The sequence below is a fragment of the Chrysemys picta genome, chromosome 4 (assembly GCF_011386835.1).
Source record: "Chrysemys picta bellii isolate R12L10 chromosome 4, ASM1138683v2, whole genome shotgun sequence".
Lineage (NCBI taxonomy): Eukaryota > Metazoa > Chordata > Testudines > Emydidae > Chrysemys > Chrysemys picta.
The window spans coordinates 46,774,597-46,794,349 of record NC_088794.1 but is presented as its reverse complement, the minus strand read 5'-3'; the positions used below and the strand labels follow the sequence as shown (position 1 = coordinate 46,794,349).

General features: G+C 41.5%; 1 protein-coding gene across 3 annotated transcripts in view; it reads left to right on the top strand.

Annotated features, from left to right (window-relative positions):
* SCUBE2 (signal peptide, CUB domain and EGF like domain containing 2) overlaps nt 1–19,753 on the top strand; it is a 75,733-nt gene that overhangs the window by 42,325 nt on the left and 13,655 nt on the right. For 2 of the 3 annotated variants that reach the window (XM_005291706.5, XM_024101634.3), the window contains 9 exons: nt 645–767; nt 1,260–1,376; nt 2,008–2,094; nt 2,818–2,922; nt 4,147–4,302; nt 4,664–4,867; nt 14,994–15,164; nt 17,640–17,807; nt 19,332–19,493. In XM_005291706.5, coding sequence (XP_005291763.3) covers nt 645–767; nt 1,260–1,376; nt 2,008–2,094; nt 2,818–2,922; nt 4,147–4,302; nt 4,664–4,867; nt 14,994–15,164; nt 17,640–17,807; nt 19,332–19,493 — 1,293 coding nt within the window. The remainder of the gene's footprint in view (nt 1–644; nt 768–1,259; nt 1,377–2,007; nt 2,095–2,817; nt 2,923–4,146; nt 4,303–4,663; nt 4,868–14,993; nt 15,165–17,639; nt 17,808–19,331; nt 19,494–19,753) is intronic. The other variant, XM_024101635.3, reaches the window with a different exon arrangement.

Here is a 19,753-nt window from a genome sequence, read left to right as displayed (position 1 = left end):
AACTGAGGTCCCAACACCCTCCTATCCTTACCCACTATGTTCAGGAAAACAAGGCTTTGTGTATGTTCTTTATAATTAAACAGGATTGCGCACACACACACAAAACTACCTGACTTGTATAACTGATTTCTTACCCTAATGGAAGCAACCTGGCAAGGTCCTGAATATTGGCTAAGAACTCCGCCCAAAGGGGTAACAATATGCGAGAGAGTATTGCCCCCGTGTACTCATTAACAGTGAGATAAAATGTATTGCAACATATTTATGCTTCTGAATGTTTAAGACAAATGGTCAGTGTGAATCTTGTATCCTATCGTCTGATTTTGTTCCAAACTTAATAAATAACCATAAACAATGCTCTGTTAACTTTTGAAGCACATTGCTGAGGCTGGAATGTTTGTAACATAGTCAATTTGGGGCATATTTAACACACAACTAAACCATTTTGATCAGCTAAAGGGTGGTAGGGAATGCAGAAGCATATACGGTCAGATTTTCAAAAGTTGCCCATAGAATTAGATCCAAATTATACAGAGCAGTGTTTGTGTGCACAGTTACCCAATTTTTATTTGTGTGAATTCAACACTGAGTGAAAATGATACTAGACTAATATTTTAAAAGGCCTTTTTCTCCCTCCTCTTTAGATATTAACGAATGTAGCATCAACAATGGAGGCTGCCAGCAGACCTGTGTGAACACACTGGGGGATTATGAATGCCAGTGTCATTCCAGCCACAAATTACACTGGAATAAAAAGGACTGTGTTGGTAAGGTGCATAGAAGACGTGTTAATACTTTGAGTGTGCTTGAAGGCTATGCAGCTCAAGGCAGTGCTAAAAATCTTGATCCATCCAACAAAGCAGCATGGATCATTATTTCCTTCATTAGATTTCTGCTTTACTTTTTAATCAGCCATGATGGGCATTGTTGAAACAGGTGAAAAACAGGAGATACTTTGTGGGGTTTTGGTGCTTTCTTTTCTGTGCTTTTATCTAGGCTTATTCTTTCATTCTCTTTTGTGCTTTCCTGCATGAAAAAATATGCTGGGATAATTTTGCGTGAAAGGAAATTGCACATGGTGTTTGATCCATGTGTGATTTTTTTTTTTTTAGTTCCCTCCCACTTCTCTCTGTACAGAATGTTAATTGCATGGATGCAGCTTGGTACCAGTTATGTGGCAGATGTAACTGCAAGTCTGTCTCTCTGTGAATGCAGATGCTTTACTTCTCCTATGAGTGTTTGTGTTTTATCCTGTGTAGAGATAGAGGGGTCCCTGCCTGATGATACATCACCCAAAGTATTGCTGTCCTGTATAAAGAGCGATGGGAGTGATAGGTGCATCTTAAACTGTCCCTCCGAGGTACATTTGATTTCTGGTAAGTCCAAACAGAACAAAACATGAGGCTGTTCAATATGTGCTGCTATGTAGAGAATTTAAGAATAACAATACTTACTCTTGTGAAAGTCTGTAATAAGTAATGAAAAAAGAGAAACTTTTTCTGTTTATATAGGGATTTTCAGGTCCCTGCCAGAGCCCTAGGAATCCCCCTTTTTCTGTCTTGTATAACTACTCTACCTTCAGATCCCCCAGATCATAACAGTTGTTCTCTTCGGTGAAGAGGATTTGATAGAAATCCCAGTGCTGTCCGTGCCATTCCACAACTGGCCAAGGTTGTTCAGGGATGTGAGGCACTCCATCCTCTGCATCTGAGCGTGCTGCCTACATGGCACTCCCAGCCCCTGTGTCCAGGGGAACAGGAAACAGAACCAGTCTTTGGTTAAGGACCACGTACAGACAAGAGGGCAAAGCCACATTTATATCTGACCTCTTTTAAAACATTGATTATTTAAAAAAATGCAGGTAGTTACCCCAAGCTCTGACTTTGGAAAAAAAGGGAATAAAGATCAGTAAACTACCAATGTCTTAAAACCTGTGTGGATATCCCCAGTCTGTGTGTGCAGCCTCCATCCTGCCTTTAACGTCTGCCTGTATAATCTGTCTGTTAGGAATGCAAGACGCCTACACTCTGACCTGTGGCAGCTCTTCTCAGCTTAAGAAAAAACAGCAATATACAAATGAAACTACTTGCCTGGGTAATTACTAGACTTACATGCTGCATGACTTGGCTCATCTCTTGTAGTAGGGCAGTGTAAAACAGGGGTATATTATTCAGTTTTTGTGGTGTTCTCTCCTTCAGTTTACCACCTTAATTTTTGCTTCCTCTTCTTTACCCGAGTGTGCACAACACACATACAACGACCCTCCTCAAAGTCCGTGCGCTGCTTCAACAGCATCTCCCACATTCCTGCAAATGAGAATACAGAAAAGGGTCAGTAGCTAAGGTGAACAGCGGAGCTGAGGATTTAGGTGCCTCTCTTGAGGCACCCAGGTGGAAATATTTTGGCTATATATAACATATAGCTTGTTTAGCTGAATAGTAAAATGTATCAAGCATTTGGGAGCTAAGTGGATGAAAGGTGCTACTATAGATAAGTGTAGGGAGACAGATCCTCAGCTGGTGTTAAATGACATATCTCTTTTGAGTTCAGTGAAGCTGAGGACCTTGCCCTATGATCGTTATTGTTCCTGGTTTGTTAAATAAAATATATCACAGCTTGTTACTCCAGTTCTAGTTATAAACTAACTTACCAGCCGAAGAAAACTGGTATCCAGCTTTTTGCACACACAAAAAGCAGCATTTTAGTGATGGATAGTTTTACAGGTTATAATGTCATTTTAGTGACCTGCTTGACATTGCCTTAGTATTTCCAGTCTTTTTCTCATTGAAAGTCACACTTCCTTGTTTCTCTCTGAAGATACCTCAACCATCAAGACAAGTGTAACCTTTAAGTTTAATGAAGGAACATGTAGTTTGAAAAAGACTGAGATGTTTCGAGAAGGTCTGCAACAGATAATACCAGGTAAGGATGTATACATGAAAGTAAGCAGCCTAATGCTGTAATTCAGGGATTCTGAAACATTTTCGTGGCATGGGCTGCATCTTAATAGTCCGAGAACTTTGCAAACTGCCTCTCCTTGCCCTGTTGATCCTATGGACCATGACTCTTCCCAGTCACATCTCCTGCCTCCTCTGTCTCCCTGGGCCCTGACCGAATGATCATACTGTGCCCCTGATGCCACATTGAAGAAGCTCCTGGCTTTTCTCCTTCTGGTGACTGTGGTCCCCAAGGTTGGCTCTGGTTCTCTTCTCTTCCACTTATGCAGCAGTAGATCCTAATGGACACAGCGACAAGGCTGGCTCCTCCCACTTGTTTCCAGCTTCTTTCTGGTGAAAGGATGAGCTGGAAACCTGTAAAGGCAGCTGGAAACAAGGGGGACTATGTGATCTGCCCACAGGGCACTGTTTGAGATGAGTCTGAATATTCTTTATAATGCAAACAAGATGCAGAATGAGGACTCAGCACGTGGTCATATTATGGTGAATTTTTTACTCAATTGAATATGAAGAATCAAATCAGCATGTCAATTTGTTTGGCTTTGAAAGAATAGGAGTGATCATCTGTACTACACACTTAGCAAGAACATATATTTATCCCAGAGCCAAAACGTGCTCAGGATGTTTCCTTAAATTGAACTCGTTTCCTTAGGGAAACTTTAAACAATAGTCTCTGTAAGGCCTGTGCATACTGGGACCAGGCCCAGTTGTGTGGAAAAACTGTGGTAAGCTAGCATAGCTTTCACACACTCTCAGACCAGAGCAGGCAAGAGTTTTTCCCTTGAAAACTGTACTAAAGACTAACCTATTCTGTGCAGGGAAAACCTGAAAATAGTTCTAATATGTTTACACAGGCCAAAAAAGATACACTAGGATCCTGCTAGCGGCAGCTACATTTAAGCCATCTGGTAGCTTTAGCAAGGTTCTAATCTCAGTGTGGACAGTCCCTTATGTGCATTAAGGCCAGATCCTCAGCTGGTGTAAGTTGCTATTGGTCCATTGAAGTCACTGAAGCTACAGCAAAGTACACTAGCCAAGGATCCAGCCCAGTTGCTTGTAGTTTATTAGCATCTGGAGTTAATCATTTAGTCCCCTAGCAGTCTTCATAACAAAATATTTACTGAGCTGTAGTGAATGTCCAGTAATACAGTTGGCCAAGCTTTCGCTTCCTTTAATTTTGTTCATACAGATAATCATAACTCAGTAATGGAGAGCTTCTACTATGTAAACCTAAAATGCAGCTCTGGCAAGAAAGTTCTCGGAGCCGTCAGCAGACCCACGACAGCTAAAGAAATGTTTATCACAGTGGACTTTGAGCTTGAAACAAACCAAAAGGAGGTGACAGGTTGGTTGGAGAACAATCCAAAATGCAATGGAAGGCTTCTTGCAGTTTGATCCTTAATTTCTTTCTTTCACTTTCATCTTTATGCAAAAAATAATAATACAAAAAGTATCTCCTGTTTTGAAGCTTCATTTTACTGGTTTGGAAAGTATGATATTTATGCCTAGTCCCTAAAATCATTAAAAATTGTCCGTTTGTTAATTTTCTTCTGGCCTGCTGGTGTTCTCCTTAAAGATTTCACCCCGCGTCACACAGTTTGCATTCTCAGTTGTTTGCATTGACAGTGTTTTAAACCAAATATTCTCGCAACTGTCATTTATACTGAAGTTCTCTGCTCCTAATTTTCATCCTTGTTACCTTGTAGACACATGTGATTTGAGCTGTGCTCGAAAAAGGACTGAGAAGAGACTCCGCAAAACAATTAGAACCTTGCGGAAGGTAATCAACAGGGAGCAATTCCATGTTCGTCTCTCTGGTATGGACCATGAAGTGGCCAAAAAGTCTCCCAGACTCTTGAATCTACAGGAGTTCTGTGGCATGGGACAAATGCGTGTGGATAACAGATGTGGTAAGCACAGTGTGAAACAAACCTAACTTTGGGACAAACCCCTTTGCATCCGTTTCAACATCTTGCTCAGGATTGGTGAGCACTGAGGGATGGGGAGAGAGTGAGGGAGCTTCACCAGAGTAAAAAAGGAAAACAGTATAAGGAGGTGTAAGATATTGTGCACAGTGGGAATTTATGTTGGGTTCAGAGCATGTGTGATTGGGGTAACAAAGCAGAGCAAGTACTCTATTCTGCACTTCCTTGTAGATGACATATTGCCTATAAGGAGTTAGGAAGTGGGGATAGTATTGATCTTTAATTGTCCTTGTAGCTTACCAAATATGTTTTTTAATTATGATGTTAATGGGTTTCGCTGTGAGTCTCACTTAGTGTCTGAATATGCAAACATATCATCTTTGTCTAGTCCCCAACCCAAAGCAGATTTTAATGAAATTACATTCTCTTTGCTAGTTGAGGCCTTGTGTGACAAAGACACTTTACAGCTGAGTTATAAACTCACAGAAAGCAGGGTTTTTATAGGGGAATACCGAGCAAATCTTAATGATCTTGGCACTAGTGTGTGCCACCATAACGCGGCCAGTGATAAATGCTTCCAAAGGACAAAGGTTTAGGGAGAAGAGTCAGATGTTATCTTAATAGGGGCCTAATGACCATGACGGCTAATTCAAGTCGCACAGTGTATGCAGTATGTAACCAATAAGCCTTTAAAATGCTTGTCAAACTAAAATTGACTTTTTGTTAGTGCGTCTTCCAGCAGCAACCCTTTTCTGCTCTGGATGTGCAAACTCTGGAAAACTTGGAAGCATCTCTGAATTTCATATAATAAGAAAACATAATTAATGGTTAAACACCTTTTTGCAAGGAGGCCAGGTCCAAGGGAGCTGGATGTACACAGCACCCAAACTGCTCAGGAATGTCAGAAATGAGCTGGAAGTTTCATTTCATTCTTAGTAGCTTTGTAATAAGGCTGGGAAAAGCTTTGGGTGCTTCACTGACTGTGGATATTGAAAAGTTTTCAAGTCTTTCTAGTGGAGAAAGGAGGGGAAAGTCCCTTCTGGAATCTGTGGTGCAACAGAGAGTTGAGGAGGGCATGGGCGCTTGATATGGTTGTTCCCTTCTTCATGTTCCGTGCTTTGAGTGAGCAGTTTATGGGCATATCTCATATGGACAAATGATTTAAGGGACGGCAAAAAACTGGCTAATGATTTCCAACATGTGAGGTTGTACCAGATAATTACCCTCATACCATTTCAAAAGCCAATCATATGTTTCCTCTCCTCTTACCCATTTCACAGATCTCTATTGATATCATATCATATACGATATTTATATGCAACATCCTTCATCCTGATATATGTCAAAAGGCTTTATGAACTCCATTCATACAGCAACTCTGAAATGCAGCCACTTTTGCCTGTTGACTACAGTTAAAGGCAGAAAAAGCAAAAAACATGGTGCTATAAACTATAACGTTTTGGGTAAGAGAGATAAAACATACTTAACTTGAGACAGTATGTCAGTTTACAAGCTGACTGAATTAATCTGACTGGAGAAAGATAATGGTGCTTAGCTAATATGGCGATGAGCAAACTAGAAATACCATAGGGCAGATTGATTGCACACAAAAAATCAGAACTCCTATGGCTAAACTATGTCCTGATTTTCTTGGCGACCATTTTCTGTCATCCAGACCTGTAGTGAGTTAGTTATAAATAGGAACTGGGACATGCAGAGCCATGTGAGAGGATGTGTGTAATTATTTCCCTGTAATTTGCAGAGCCATTTCTTACTCATTAAAACTCAGGAAGCTTTCGTTGCATTTCTGTGCTAAAATCTGGGGAAAAGGAGGCTTCTTCAGAATGGTAAGAAAGATTGTTCTGGCCATAGCTAGTCTCTGCCACATTAACTAAAACAGAGGATGTCCCTGTGAGCACAAACATCAAGAGGAGGGACTCAGATAAGCTGTTCAGTGGTATTGGGAACTGAATTGGTGCTCCATTTTCTCCAGTTACATCGCAAACAAAATACTCAGAGATCTTTGGGCTCCACTCTTTCTGTGCCTCTGCCCTGGGAGTTCTTTTTAGGTTACTGCATTGTGATCTATTTTCAAATTAATCTATTTTGTCTCTTAAAACATAGTTTTCTGAATCTTTCATAAGTTTAGCAGTGGATGAGTTTAGTTCATTAGTTCTGTCCTCCATAGTGCTGATCCTCTGCCCATCTGCAGTCAGCCTGCCCTTAGTCTTTGCCTGTTATGTCAGAGAGGAACCTAAATGATCAATCTTTGCATTTACTTTATTTTCCATTTACAAGCTGGCTTGCAAAATGTCTGCATTGGGGGCCCGATCCTGCCTCACTGAAGTCAATGGAAGCTTCAGTGTGGGCAGGATAGGCCCTGAAGGGACAGGGCTAGAATCCTCACTAAGGACTATGGCACCATTTCTGGCTGTGCACTGTAAAAATGGCACTGGGACCACTGCTACCTCCCACCACCAGCCAGAAGGAGTAAAGCTAAAGAGCGGCTGAAAAAAAACAGTAAGAAAGAATTTGGAGGACTGTAGAGAGCAAGAGGGGGGTATTAGGGAAAAAAAATTAGTTCAGGAATGTAGGTAGATATGAGATTAAGTTGTTTGTTGTTTGTTTTGCAGTAGTTCCCAAAGGTCCCAAGCTACTGTGCTAGGCACTGTAAAGACACATGGAAACGGAAGCACTTTGAACGCGAGGATGACTATGTAGCAAGAGATAGCAAGTCAGTGAACGGATTCAAGGACATAACAGGAGTGGGAGATAACTTTGGCAACAGGATTTTGAATAGACTGGTTCGAAGAGAAGGGAGAGGCAGGGGGACAGGAGCAGGTAGACTCTTGGCATGGATGGGGCTTTGTGGTGCGGATATTGAGTAAAGGGCAGATTGCGGTTCAGAAATTTCAAATATCCTATTTAGAACAGAATAAATGTCTGGAATTTTAGGAGACTGCCTCTGAATGAAATTCACCTCAGTGCACACAGCCTGCTTTATAGATTCACAGGCCCTTGTGCTGGCCCTCAGTACTGGGATGAATTTATCACCTCTGAGTAGTGTCCAGACCAGGGGTGGGCAAACTTTTTGGCCTGAGGGCCACATTGGGGTTCTGAAATTGTATGGAGGGCCGGGTAGGGAAAGCTGTGCCTCCCCAAACAGCCTGGCCCCCGCCACCTATCCACCTCCTCCCACTACCCGCCCCCTGACTGCCCCCCTCAGAACTCCAGACCCATCCAACCCCCCCTTCTCCTTGTCCCCTGACTGCCGCCTCCCAATTTTCCCCCCTTCTGTTATAGCCTCTTCTGACTTACTTTTCTTTCTCCCTCAGTCTCAATTTTTCCTTTTCATTATTTTCCTCTTTTATATGCATTAGTTTTTATTCCTTTATTCTGATTTCCCCCTTCCAATTCAATATTTGTTCTCTTTTTCCATAAATTACTCAATCCCGTCTTCACTCAGTTGCTATTTTATCTCTTTTCCACTCTTATTTTTCTTTTCTTTTTTCCTAACGTCTCACCTTCCTCAGGATTTTATTGTTTTTATTTATTTGATTACTTCCTTTTCCACGTTGCCTGGTTTTCCTTAATTTTTTATCTCCTTTCTCCAGGTGTTGCCCTTATTTCTGTTTTAAATGTCTCCCTATCATTCTTTCCCTAAGCTTTTCTTATCCCTTCACACTTTGCTGGTGTTTGGAGTGGGGGTTAGATAGTGGGTTGGTTTCTCCTCTACATTCCCAAATGATTTCCCCCTCTCCTCTTTGATTGTTAGGCAGAAGTTGAAACCTTGCAATGATCAGGGAGGGATTCTGGGAGCAAATGCTTTAGCTTTATTTCAGATGGACAGATCAGTTGGACAAATATTATGTACAAGATAATAAGAAGAGTAGCAATGAAAAAGACATGGCAGAGATTCTACCTACTTCCACACAATTGAATTCAGTTACATAGACCCTGATTCAGCAAAGTACCGTACTTAAATATATGCTGTTCTTCTACCATGAGCAGTCCCACTGAAGGTAAAGGCTGAATTAGGGTTATAATCTCTACATACCTGTAACAATCTCTTATTTAGTTGGTCTCCTTTTCAGTGATGGTTTTATTAGTTAATATATATTGTTGAAGGGGGTTCCAGTGAAAAGTCTCTTGTTATGTTGTCCGGCATTTGATGTCAGGAATCATTTTTTGAAGAAAATATTTTTTTCCTCACCCTTCCTCTTTTAACCTCCCAAGGTCCAAATTGGAGCACAATATGACATAAAATTCCTAGACTAGGGACATGACAGGCTTTAGTAGAAAATCTATTGCTACCTTTTCTATAGTGCTGGGTGTTTACATATACATTCCTGGCAGATGTTGATAATAAAAGCAAGGCCATCGCTGGTTCAGGAGCATGGAATCTTCCATCTAAAGGTTGTCGGTTCAAATCCAGTTCAAGTTGACTGAAAGTTGATCTTTCTGTTCAACAGCTGATGGCTGTTTCGAGGTCTAGGTGCAGTTGAATTTCATGTTCCAGTCTCCTAGTTCCATTTGTAGATATTGTTAAAGTGTGCTCTGTTAAAGAGATATCTAGACAGTTGTTAGAAAGAATTCAGGCTATTGGCACATAAGAATATGTAGCATTGAGTTAGTAGATTCAATAAAACTGTTGTCTTGCACTGCAAATGGCTCCCAGTTTGCAGCTCTGAGAATGTAGCTCCTAAAACTTACCACCACAAAAAAAAAAAAATCCCTGTAATTTCCCCTTTATTAGCAATTTTAGGACTTGAACAGGCATGGAGACTGAACTACTTTCTTGCTTCTAGAGGTGATCCTCCCCCACATCAGGCTTACGTCGTTGTGCTGAAAGGAATGCGGGTTTGAATGCTATAACTTCAAGATGGGGTCATTCATGGATACTGGAAATTCCAAATGATCCTTGAGGAGATGGCGATTCATCCTGGAAGGTTTTTTTTATGGCTTTATCTGCATCTCGAATATATGTCAGGGTGCCTAGTTACAACAAGGCTCTCCACTAATGTGGTTACAAACACTGGTTCTGTAGTGCAGATTGGACTTTCACCATGTTTCACTAAAGCCTTACTCTGACCAAGATCAAATGTTTAAACATTGACAGTTTCTTATCAGTGCCTAATTTACTTGGAATATTTGTATCCGAGAAGAGGGGGAGAATAGGCTGATAAACATCCATCATGGGCCCCCTCTCCTGCTGGGACATTTCCCAATGAGAGAGGGGAAGCAAGCTCTTGACACTTTTTCCATTGCTTTGACAACTGTGTTGCTGATGTACTTTGGCTATATCATTCCAGTAGAGCTGCCGCCCTTGTGTCCAGTTCCTTGAATTTCCCATAATATATCAAGAGCGTCTGCAAGCTCCTGCTGCAGTGTAGTAACTCAATGAAAGAGCATTCCATCTGGGGGTATGTGTGTGTCAAAATTAACAACAGCCTCTTTAGTGGTCAGTAGGTGTGAATAGCTCTGGTATATTAGGGCCTGATTGGGGAGGTACTGAGCATCTCATCTTCCATGGAAGTTCATAATGTTGGTTGCTCAACACCATACAGGTTTGTGCCCTTAGGGCAGGTCTAAACTACAGGGTTAAGTCGACTTAAATTATGCAACTCCAGCTACATGAATAACATAGCTGGAGTCAACGTACCTTAGGTCGACTTATTGCGGTGTCTACACCATGCTGGGTTGATGGGAGAAACTCTCCCGTTGACTTACCTTATGCTTCTCATTCTGGTGGAGTACTGGAGTCAACAAGAGAGCAATCGGCGGTCAACCTAAGACCCGCTAAATTGACCCTCATTGGATTGATCACACAGCGTCGATCCACAGTAAGTGTAGACATGCCTGAGCGAATCCAAAGCAGTAAGAAATCACCACTGAAAACACAGCGGATTCCCATTGTTTGCATGTTGTATGACACTGCGATTCTAAAAGACAAAGTATGAAAAATCTGTTTAAAGGGAAACACAAAGGCCTGTCTGCTTTTTCATTTGTTGCAATTAGTAAATGTATTTTCACGTAGCTAAAATCCAACACATTACCATTTTTTCCCCACTGAAAATGGGATGGGAAATAAATTCTCAAATGAGAGAGGAAAGTGCAGTTCATACTGCTAACCTGCTTGCTTTCACGATAATAGACATAAATCCCTAAGACACATTATCTCTCCATGTGACCGAAGTCTGTGAACTGTTAAAAACAATAACTTCAAGGACGCTGCTTAGGAATCAATTTGCATCAGTTATTTGTGATTTTCCTTATAAAGTCAAGGCATGAATCTTAGGAAAATGGTTAGATGCTAGATCATGACCTCTTTTATGAAGTTCACTTTAGCCACTGAGATACCATAGTATTTGTCAATAGGGTCAAATGCTCAAAGAGTAAAGTGCTGAAAAGAGGGGAAGAGTCTTTAAATGTCTTTGTAACTAGTAATCCTGACTCCCAGTGGGGGTGCCTCCCCTTTTTTCCCATCAGAAAAGCTTTCACATATATTTTTTTAAACAGCTGCATGAGATTCAAGAATGGGATTTTAATGGGCATTGAAGACAAACAAAGACAGTGGCTACAAAAATGAAGTCTACTGGAGGCAATTGGTTCTTTTGTTCATTTGAAGAAAAACAAGCAGGTTGCTGGGGGAGGGGAGGGGAGGAAGCAAAGAAAGCCAGTGGGATTCTTGATTTCTCCTTGTTTGAAAATCTTTAAATCTTGTTTCAAACTGAGTGTTTCTCATGTGTCATGAGGCACCTTCCATTTTGTGGTTTTGTGAGATGAAAATCAAACTTTTTAGCTTTATTTAAACAAACATTGACACAAAAGAATTTGAGTTTAACATTTTTATTAGGTTTCCTGCTTAGAGGATTAGTTGTATCATTCATACTACATACATAATTGCCACTGATTTCTCTGGGTGACTTCTGTAGTCAGGTACTACTTGCCATGAGAAAAGAATGTATAATTGAGCCTAAAGAAAGATCTGTGTCCCTTGGATAACAAATCTTTTTGTTTAGCTACATACTCAGTTTATTGGGCAGCAGATAAGTGACCCACGTTTAGATCATCTGTAAACAGGAGATGGGGATGAGTATGGGCTATGTCCTCTTAATGATCCATAGTGAATATCTATGTGAGATTAAATAGCCTTATACATTGCACCATTTATCCACATAGAGTTATTTGGAATAAATACCCTTTGTGTACTTGAGAGGGCTGGGGAACTCTTGCCTTTTAAGCAAGGAGGCATAAATCTTTGGAACCTGTTGGTGCTTCTTTAATTCTAATATTTAGGTTTAATAATTAGCAGCTGTCAGATTAATGAAATAGCAAAAGATGCATGAAAATGTAATTTTTTGATCATCACTGTCATAGACAAGCAGGAGCTGTTTCAGTCTTGCATTGTATGGCGTGTCTCAGAGGAGACAGTGGATAGAAATACAGAAATGAATTTTTCTACAGAAATTGCAAAAAGGTTTTTTAGTACTTGATTTTCCCAATCTGCGCTTTTTGGGTACATTTTTACCATTATTGAAACTAACTCCAAGAGGTGCTGAGCACTTTCAGTTCCTAGAGAATAGTAGATCCTCAGCACCCCTCAGCATCAAGCACTTTGTTAGCACAGTCTGTGCAAAGGGATTTGTTAGGTAGCCAGCTGTTTCTAATAACATCAGATATGAATAAGTGTGGAATCCTTGTCCCCTGAGTAAATGGACTTTGCACGGGGCCCAGTGCAGGAGTTGTAGGAGGCAAAATGTGGGTGGCTGTGTGGTTGGGCTGCTCTAATATTACAGTGATGGGTGCCAGTGTAAGAACATAACCAGCCACTACCACAGACTACAGGTTGCGATCCCCCCAAAATGAGGTTTATTAGCAGATTTAGGCAGCTTGCAGTTGCAGTGGCCATGCCCCTGGCACTCCTACATGTGTCTACAATCTCCCTTCATGTGGCACTCAACTCCCTGGTGGGCAGGGGTTGTGGAATCCCCTAGTACAGCCTCTGTACTTCTGTACTCTGTACTGACCCTGTGCATAGTAGATCTACAATGATACTGCCGAGCTTCAGGCCTATGTGGCCCCTCTGTGGCTGGAAGGGTTTCACCCCATGTCATTTAATTGATGAAAATCTTAAGGGATGATGGAGAGTTGAATGATGAGGTTTGTGGCTTGTTTTGTGAAATCTTTATCTCCCCTCCAAAAAGGGCCGAACATGTCATTTTTTTCTCTCCATCATATTTAGCAAAACAACCGCCAGAATGATAAAATTATGGAGTGGGCAAGGGTTATGCACATAGGTGCAAGGCTGATTTGGGGATGCCATTTTGAAATTAATGCCCCCAACACGAATGAGTGCTCAGGAAACTACTTCACAGCCTAGATGGCGGGGGCCAAACTTTGCTCTTGGTTACACTCCTGCAGAGAGAAGACTGCAGGGATGTGACCAAAGCAGAATTTGGCTTTTGGTGAGCTACTGCCTGGCCTGTTGTTATTTTAGGGGGAAGGAGTGAATGTTTACAATGTTCCCCTTCTCTTTATGACATATACAATTTAAAAAGCATGTTTGTTAGAGCTGGTCAGGAATTTTCTGTCAAAATGTTTTTTGATGGAAAATATAGTTTCAGCAAAACTGAAGTTTTTCCCTGGGAAAAATGCTGACATTTTTTGATTTGCAGTTGGGAAATTCAAAACTAAATATTTTGTTTTGGGTTGGGTCGACCTGAAATGAAATAATTTGATTTGTTGAACTGAATCAAAACATTTCATTTTGGGTCAGTTTGACATTAATCTGAGTCTCGCATGCTTCTGCAGTTTGGGTGCCTTGTGCCCCCATTTTTTCTGTGGGGCAGACCCCCTGCCTGGACTACATCTCTTCTGACTCACCACAGTCTCCCATCTGGTTGAGTCAACACGGTGCCTCATGGAAGTTATGTGGTGATGCTGCATCCTGGGAGATGTAGTCTGGCAAGCCTAGCCCATAGAGGACAATAGTGACCTCATGAGGCACTCGAATTACAACTCCCATAAGGCACGGCAGCATTTGGGGGGGGCACAGATTAACATAGAACTGAGTTGAAATTAAACTTTCTGATTCAGTTCAACAAACAGAAATAAAATATTTAAATTTGTACTTCCTCCATTGTCAGCCCTTTGAAGCCTCTCCCCTGGTTTTAAACTGGCTCATGACCTTCTTCCTGATCCAGCACCGTTTCTGACAATGGTATCCTTTGGGAGTTTTTTTGCCGGCTTTGCAAGAGCAGACTTAGAGCACTTTGAGGGCCAGACATGCCCTTTGACTAATTGTTGTCACAGATAGCTACCCTCACTAGCTTTAGTATGCCAGCTGAGGTAAGGTCTCAGGGTGTGTCACAGTCAGGGCCGGTGCTGACTGTGGTCGCTTAGGGCGGCAGGATTTGGGGGGCGGCATTTTGCTGTCCTCGGTGGAAATTCGGCGGCAGGGGGTCCTTCACTCGCTCTGGGACCCACCGCTGAAGTGCCCCGAAGACGCAGAGCGGAAGGACCCCCACCGCCGAATGCTCAGAGGAGGAGCGCTGCCACCTAGGGCGGCAAAAACCCTGGTGCCGCTCCTGGTCACAGTGGTGCACACACAACTGCCTGGAACCACCAATGAGAATTGAGTGAGTTGCCAGGGCCAACTGCATGCAAACCATCCCCTATGGGTGCGGTTGTTGGCTGTGCAGAGGTACTTCCTTTTGAACTCACACTGCACCCCAGCGGGCATTGTCAGATATGGTATATTGGACTAGATGGACCATAAGTCTGACACAATAGGGCAATTCCTATGTTTCAATGTCCCATATCTGTTCTGAAAATCAAAATAGTCTATACAGTCTGATGCAGTCTCTGTCACTATGCATTATACTAGAGCAGTTGGTTTTCTCTTCATAGGGAACATTTCACTCTATGCCAAATTCTAGAACATTCCCGCCCCATGCATTTTCATGGTTCTGTTCTAGTGGATTTGCCTTAGAGGTACAAGGCATCAATCTGCAAGTCATTCAGCAACCTGGTACCTGGCGATTTAACTTACTGGCTTTGAAGAACATAAATTGAATTTTGGTGACCAGATGTTTTTTCCTGTCGTTAGCTAGCTGCAGTGTTGGAACATACTATGATGGGGAACAAGAACTCTGTGTTTTATGCCCTAATGGAACATACCAAGATGAGGAAGGACAAATAACTTGTGAACCTTGCCCAAGTCCTCAGAACCCAGGAAACCAAAAATTAGCTGGAGCTCGTGGTATATCTGAATGTGGAGGTAAGGCTGTTGCACCCTACAGAGCTAGCAAAGGCACAGAAATGATGCTGCCACTCCTTACTTCACTCACATTGAAAGAACCATGTGTGCTATGTAAGATCACCCAGCACTCAAAGACCCCTGCAGTACCTGAGAACAACGGGGTAAGTTAAAAATGGAGTGACAGCTATGACTCAGAATTTCCCTGATTTTTGTATGTGATTCTGAAATATTGAGTTCAACTCAGTTTCCTCCAGAGTGGGTTTTCAGCACATAATTACAGACGAAAGTGATTTGTCAAGACAAGTACTGTGCAAATGGCAAAGCTACTGAGAAAAAGAGATCCAGTGGAGTAGATTTCATTCAGATATACTGTGTGATCACATACATTGTGGGGTCTCAGGGCATAGCTTCTGTCCTTGGATGGGTGCACAAGGCTTCAACTGAGCTCCCTGTGCGTATCTAAAGACTGTGTTGGGCCGTTACTTTGTTCAGGGGTGTTTAATGTGAAGCTAGAGATCTAAGAAAAGTCTGGAAATAAAAAGCCACACCTGATTTAAAAAATGAAATCTTAAACCAGTAAAATAACTTCAGAAAAAAAACCCAGTAAAGGAGAAGGACTTAGGAGGAAAGATGTACTCAGAGGTCACAAAACTGAGATACAGGAGATCGGGGTTCTGTTCCAGATGTCTCTGCCACAGACTTCCTGTGTGATCTTGGCAAGTGATTTAGCCTGACTTCCAAAAGTGGTCATTGATTCTGGGTGCCTAAATTGGCTAGCTGCTTTTCAAAATGAATGAGTATCCATAAAATGCAGAAGGTTGAATAAAAGTGTTTTGTGTTGGAGAAATTAGAGTCAAGAATTAGGATGATATTTTTCACCATTCAGTTTCAGTATAATGAGCCAGATAACATCACTTTACCTGTTGCCTATAATACGCTAAGGAGAAGCTCATTATTAAACTGAAGTTGTTAGCCATAAACAAAATTCTTCATCATTGATCATGACCAGTAGTTAATGCCCTTTTTGTTGTTAGTCAAATATTTTGAAATGAAGCCAAGGCCAATTTAACTCCTTAACAAAACAGCCATTCACTGAATGATTTATTGGAGCTATAAACTAAAACTAACAACTGTTTATTATCGCAACAGCTCTTTAAAAGGACAAAATTTCTCAGCGTGGCTGAACAACTGCAGCACTATTCTGTGTCACCCAGAGCAGTGTAATTACTTACCACTGTCATTGAAATCAATTGCTTGCTACAAATTTTGAAGACAGATTTTATTTCAGAGATTTCCATAAAGGATTTGCAGGGTCTATAGAGAATCAGTTCCGTGAGGTAAATCCTACCTTCATACCATAGCAGAGCAAAGCAATTCAGAGTGGAGACAATATCAAAGACCCAGAGTCTGAGGGCAAGAGTATTTTGAGTCATGGACTGTGGTGCAGTATGTGTTTGTACGGAGTTTAGCACAGCCCCTGATCTGGAGTGGGGTTTCAGGGTGATACAGTAATAAAGTGTTTGTTTCATTACTAATTATTATTAATAATCATCTTATAGAATAAAAATAAATTGTGAATGCTACAAAATCTGGGTTTCTGCTACTTATAGTTCCAGTGCTAGGTTAGTTCAGCTGCCTGTTTTATAGACTCTGAGCTCAATAACAAAATGGCAGGAGAGTCTACATAATCTGCAGCTCTATGACTTAAAAATGTTGTTAGTGGGCTAGTCCCATGAGAGACTTTTATAATGAAATGTGAAACTCCTCACACCAGGTTCACTGCAGAGTTCACCAATGTTTGCGAACCAGTTAGTGTTCATTTTGATGTTACAATAGGCAACTTCTATGGGGCAGGTGCTGTCTCTTGCTTCCATTTAAATGAGAAAAGCCACAGGCAGCCGGGGAACAGCGCTGTACTGGAATTGAAACTACTGTCCCTAATTCTGGCTCCCTAAAATCTGTGGAGTTCCAGCTCAGCAGGCCTCTCCCCCCTGTGTAGTGGTGGATCAGAGTGGGACTTTGTTTTGGAGTACTGCCTGTGAGTTGTACCGGAAGCCTCCCTTGCTTGATTACTTGTGTCAAATGCCCAGAGAGTTGCGTGTAGTGCAGGCAATTAGGGCTGAAAGAAAATGGATGCAAAATAGCACTGCATTTTTCCTGCATTCATTTGTGTCCATTTTGGGGACAAAAGGAAAAAAGGCTAGAATGTTGTCCTACAATTTTGAGGCAACATGTAGCAAAAACAGAACCAATTTTATTCCAAACATCATTGTATTAAAGCCCGTAAATGATTCCAGCCATGTACTTATTGAGATCTTATTTCAACCCATGTTTTGTTGCATAAAATTGGTTTCAGACTTTCATACTCCATACTTATGACCATATCTTCAAATGATTTGCACCAGCTGAGGAGCGGGTGCGTAATACTCTTTCAGCCATGATATAGTTTCCATAAAGTTCAGGTTTATGCTAATGTGTATTTACATCCTCTAGATCAGTGCTCACTGGGTGAATATTCCTCTGATGGCTTCAAGCCCTGTCTGCCATGTCCCTTTGGAACATACCAACCTGAAGCTGGCCGGACATCCTGCTTTCCATGTGGAGGAGGTCTGACAACAAAATACAGCAGTGCATCGATGTTTCAGGACTGCGAGACGAAAGGTAAGATCGAGAAGAGATACAATGAACTGCAGTGCTTTGAGAGACAAACACTGTCCCTGTTGCTATGAACGCTAAAGTTTAAAAAGGCGAAATATGTCCCCTCTTTAAAGCTATCGTCTCCCAGCATTCTCAAACTTGAGTGTCATGCCCCTGGCTCAAGTCATGTGGGAGCTCTCTTACATCTCAAGTTTTTTGGCATTTTGGGACTACCAGATGGTCTGGCAGATATCTTGAACCTGGTCAATGATTTGTCATGACGATCTGTGAAGACAGATAGAAAAGAACATAGGAAAAACCAGGTATTAATCTCAAGGACAAAGGAGAGCTGACTGTCTCTGAGTGATGGCTGGCAGCAAGGTGGTCCCCTTAGTACCAGAATGGATAGATGCACAAGGAAGTCACACAATCATAGCAACACCAACCCTTTGGGATCACAGAGGCCAAAGTACCCAAACTGGCAAGAATGTTAATTATGTGCTGACTGTAAACCAGGGATGCGGATAAAGGAACCTAGGGTCTGACTAAAGAGCAGTAGGTTCTGAGAGATGGATCCGCAACAGTCAGAACCATTGACTAGCTCCTGCAGGAAGGGAGTCCTTTATGACCAGGCTGAAAATGGAATTGGCTGGGATGCTTTGGAGCATGATTAATGGCCAGCACATGGGTCAGAAGCCGCCCTGAAAACTTGAGTTAAGGGAGGTCCCACATAATTGGCACTTGAGCCCCAATGCTGGTGACCTAGGATGAGAATCCTGTGGTGACGGTATTTTAACGATAAAGGAGTTTCTTGTTAACATTTGCATTACAAATCATAGGTTTATTGTAAGCAGCATTGTATTATTATTTTTTTTTTTTTGCAAACAGTAATCAAAATTGGTTCTAATGGAGATGCATGGGATGTAAATCCAATGCAGGATTTTGCCCCACATCCATACAGAAAGTTCAGGAGACGTATGAAACCAGGAGGCAGGGGTTATAATGCATGATTCTAATATAGATTATTGTATCCCATAATAAGACAGTGTTGTAATGGGAGTATAACTCATTAATCGTTGCATAAGACCTGCAAAAACAAATGTACAAATCATGAAGGGCCCAATCCTCCTCCCCTTAATCATATATGTATATGTATATACAGTTAGTTTTACTCATGGCAAATCATTAGGGCTGGACCATTCAATGAAATGTTCTTTTTCTCACTATCTGTTGTTTACTCCCCCCCCCCCCACCTCCTCACAGACAGACAGACAGATACACATTCTTTCTCTTTCTCTCTGCTGTTTCTCACTTCTAGACAGGAAATAGCACGTGGCACTGTGAGCTATATTCGTGGTCTCACAAAAAGAGCTATTATATTGGAAATGCAGTCAGGAGCCTAGTAGACCTTCCTTTTATTGCTGTAGCAAGTATAACATTAGTTTTTTACTTAGCTTATAATAAGCCCTATAAAACATATATAAAGCTACTTTCTAGTGTCATAATAGCACATTTGTAACTGTATTACATGTTTACAAACCCCTACAGTTCAATGTTCACCTGGTCATTTTTATAACACTACAACTCACCGGTGTATTCGCTGCACAGTTGGGACCTACCAACCTGAGTTTGGTCAAAATTATTGTATTTCATGCCCTGGAAACACCACTACTGATTTTGATGGATCAACAAACATAACCCAGTGTAAAAGTAAGTATCACACATGGATTTCTCAGCCAGTTAGAAATGAAAAAGGGCAGAGTCATTAGCATCCAAAACGAGTATTTTAGGGATCAAATTCAGCTTTGGTGCACATGGGCATAACCACAGGGAAGTCACAGGAGTTGCACCTGTTTATACCACACATGAGTTGGTCCCCAGATGACTTATTGAGGTACCCAGCTCTGTGAATGAGGCATGTAGTATTATTGTGCTATCAATAATTGAATTTTGCCAGTCTGCACATGAGA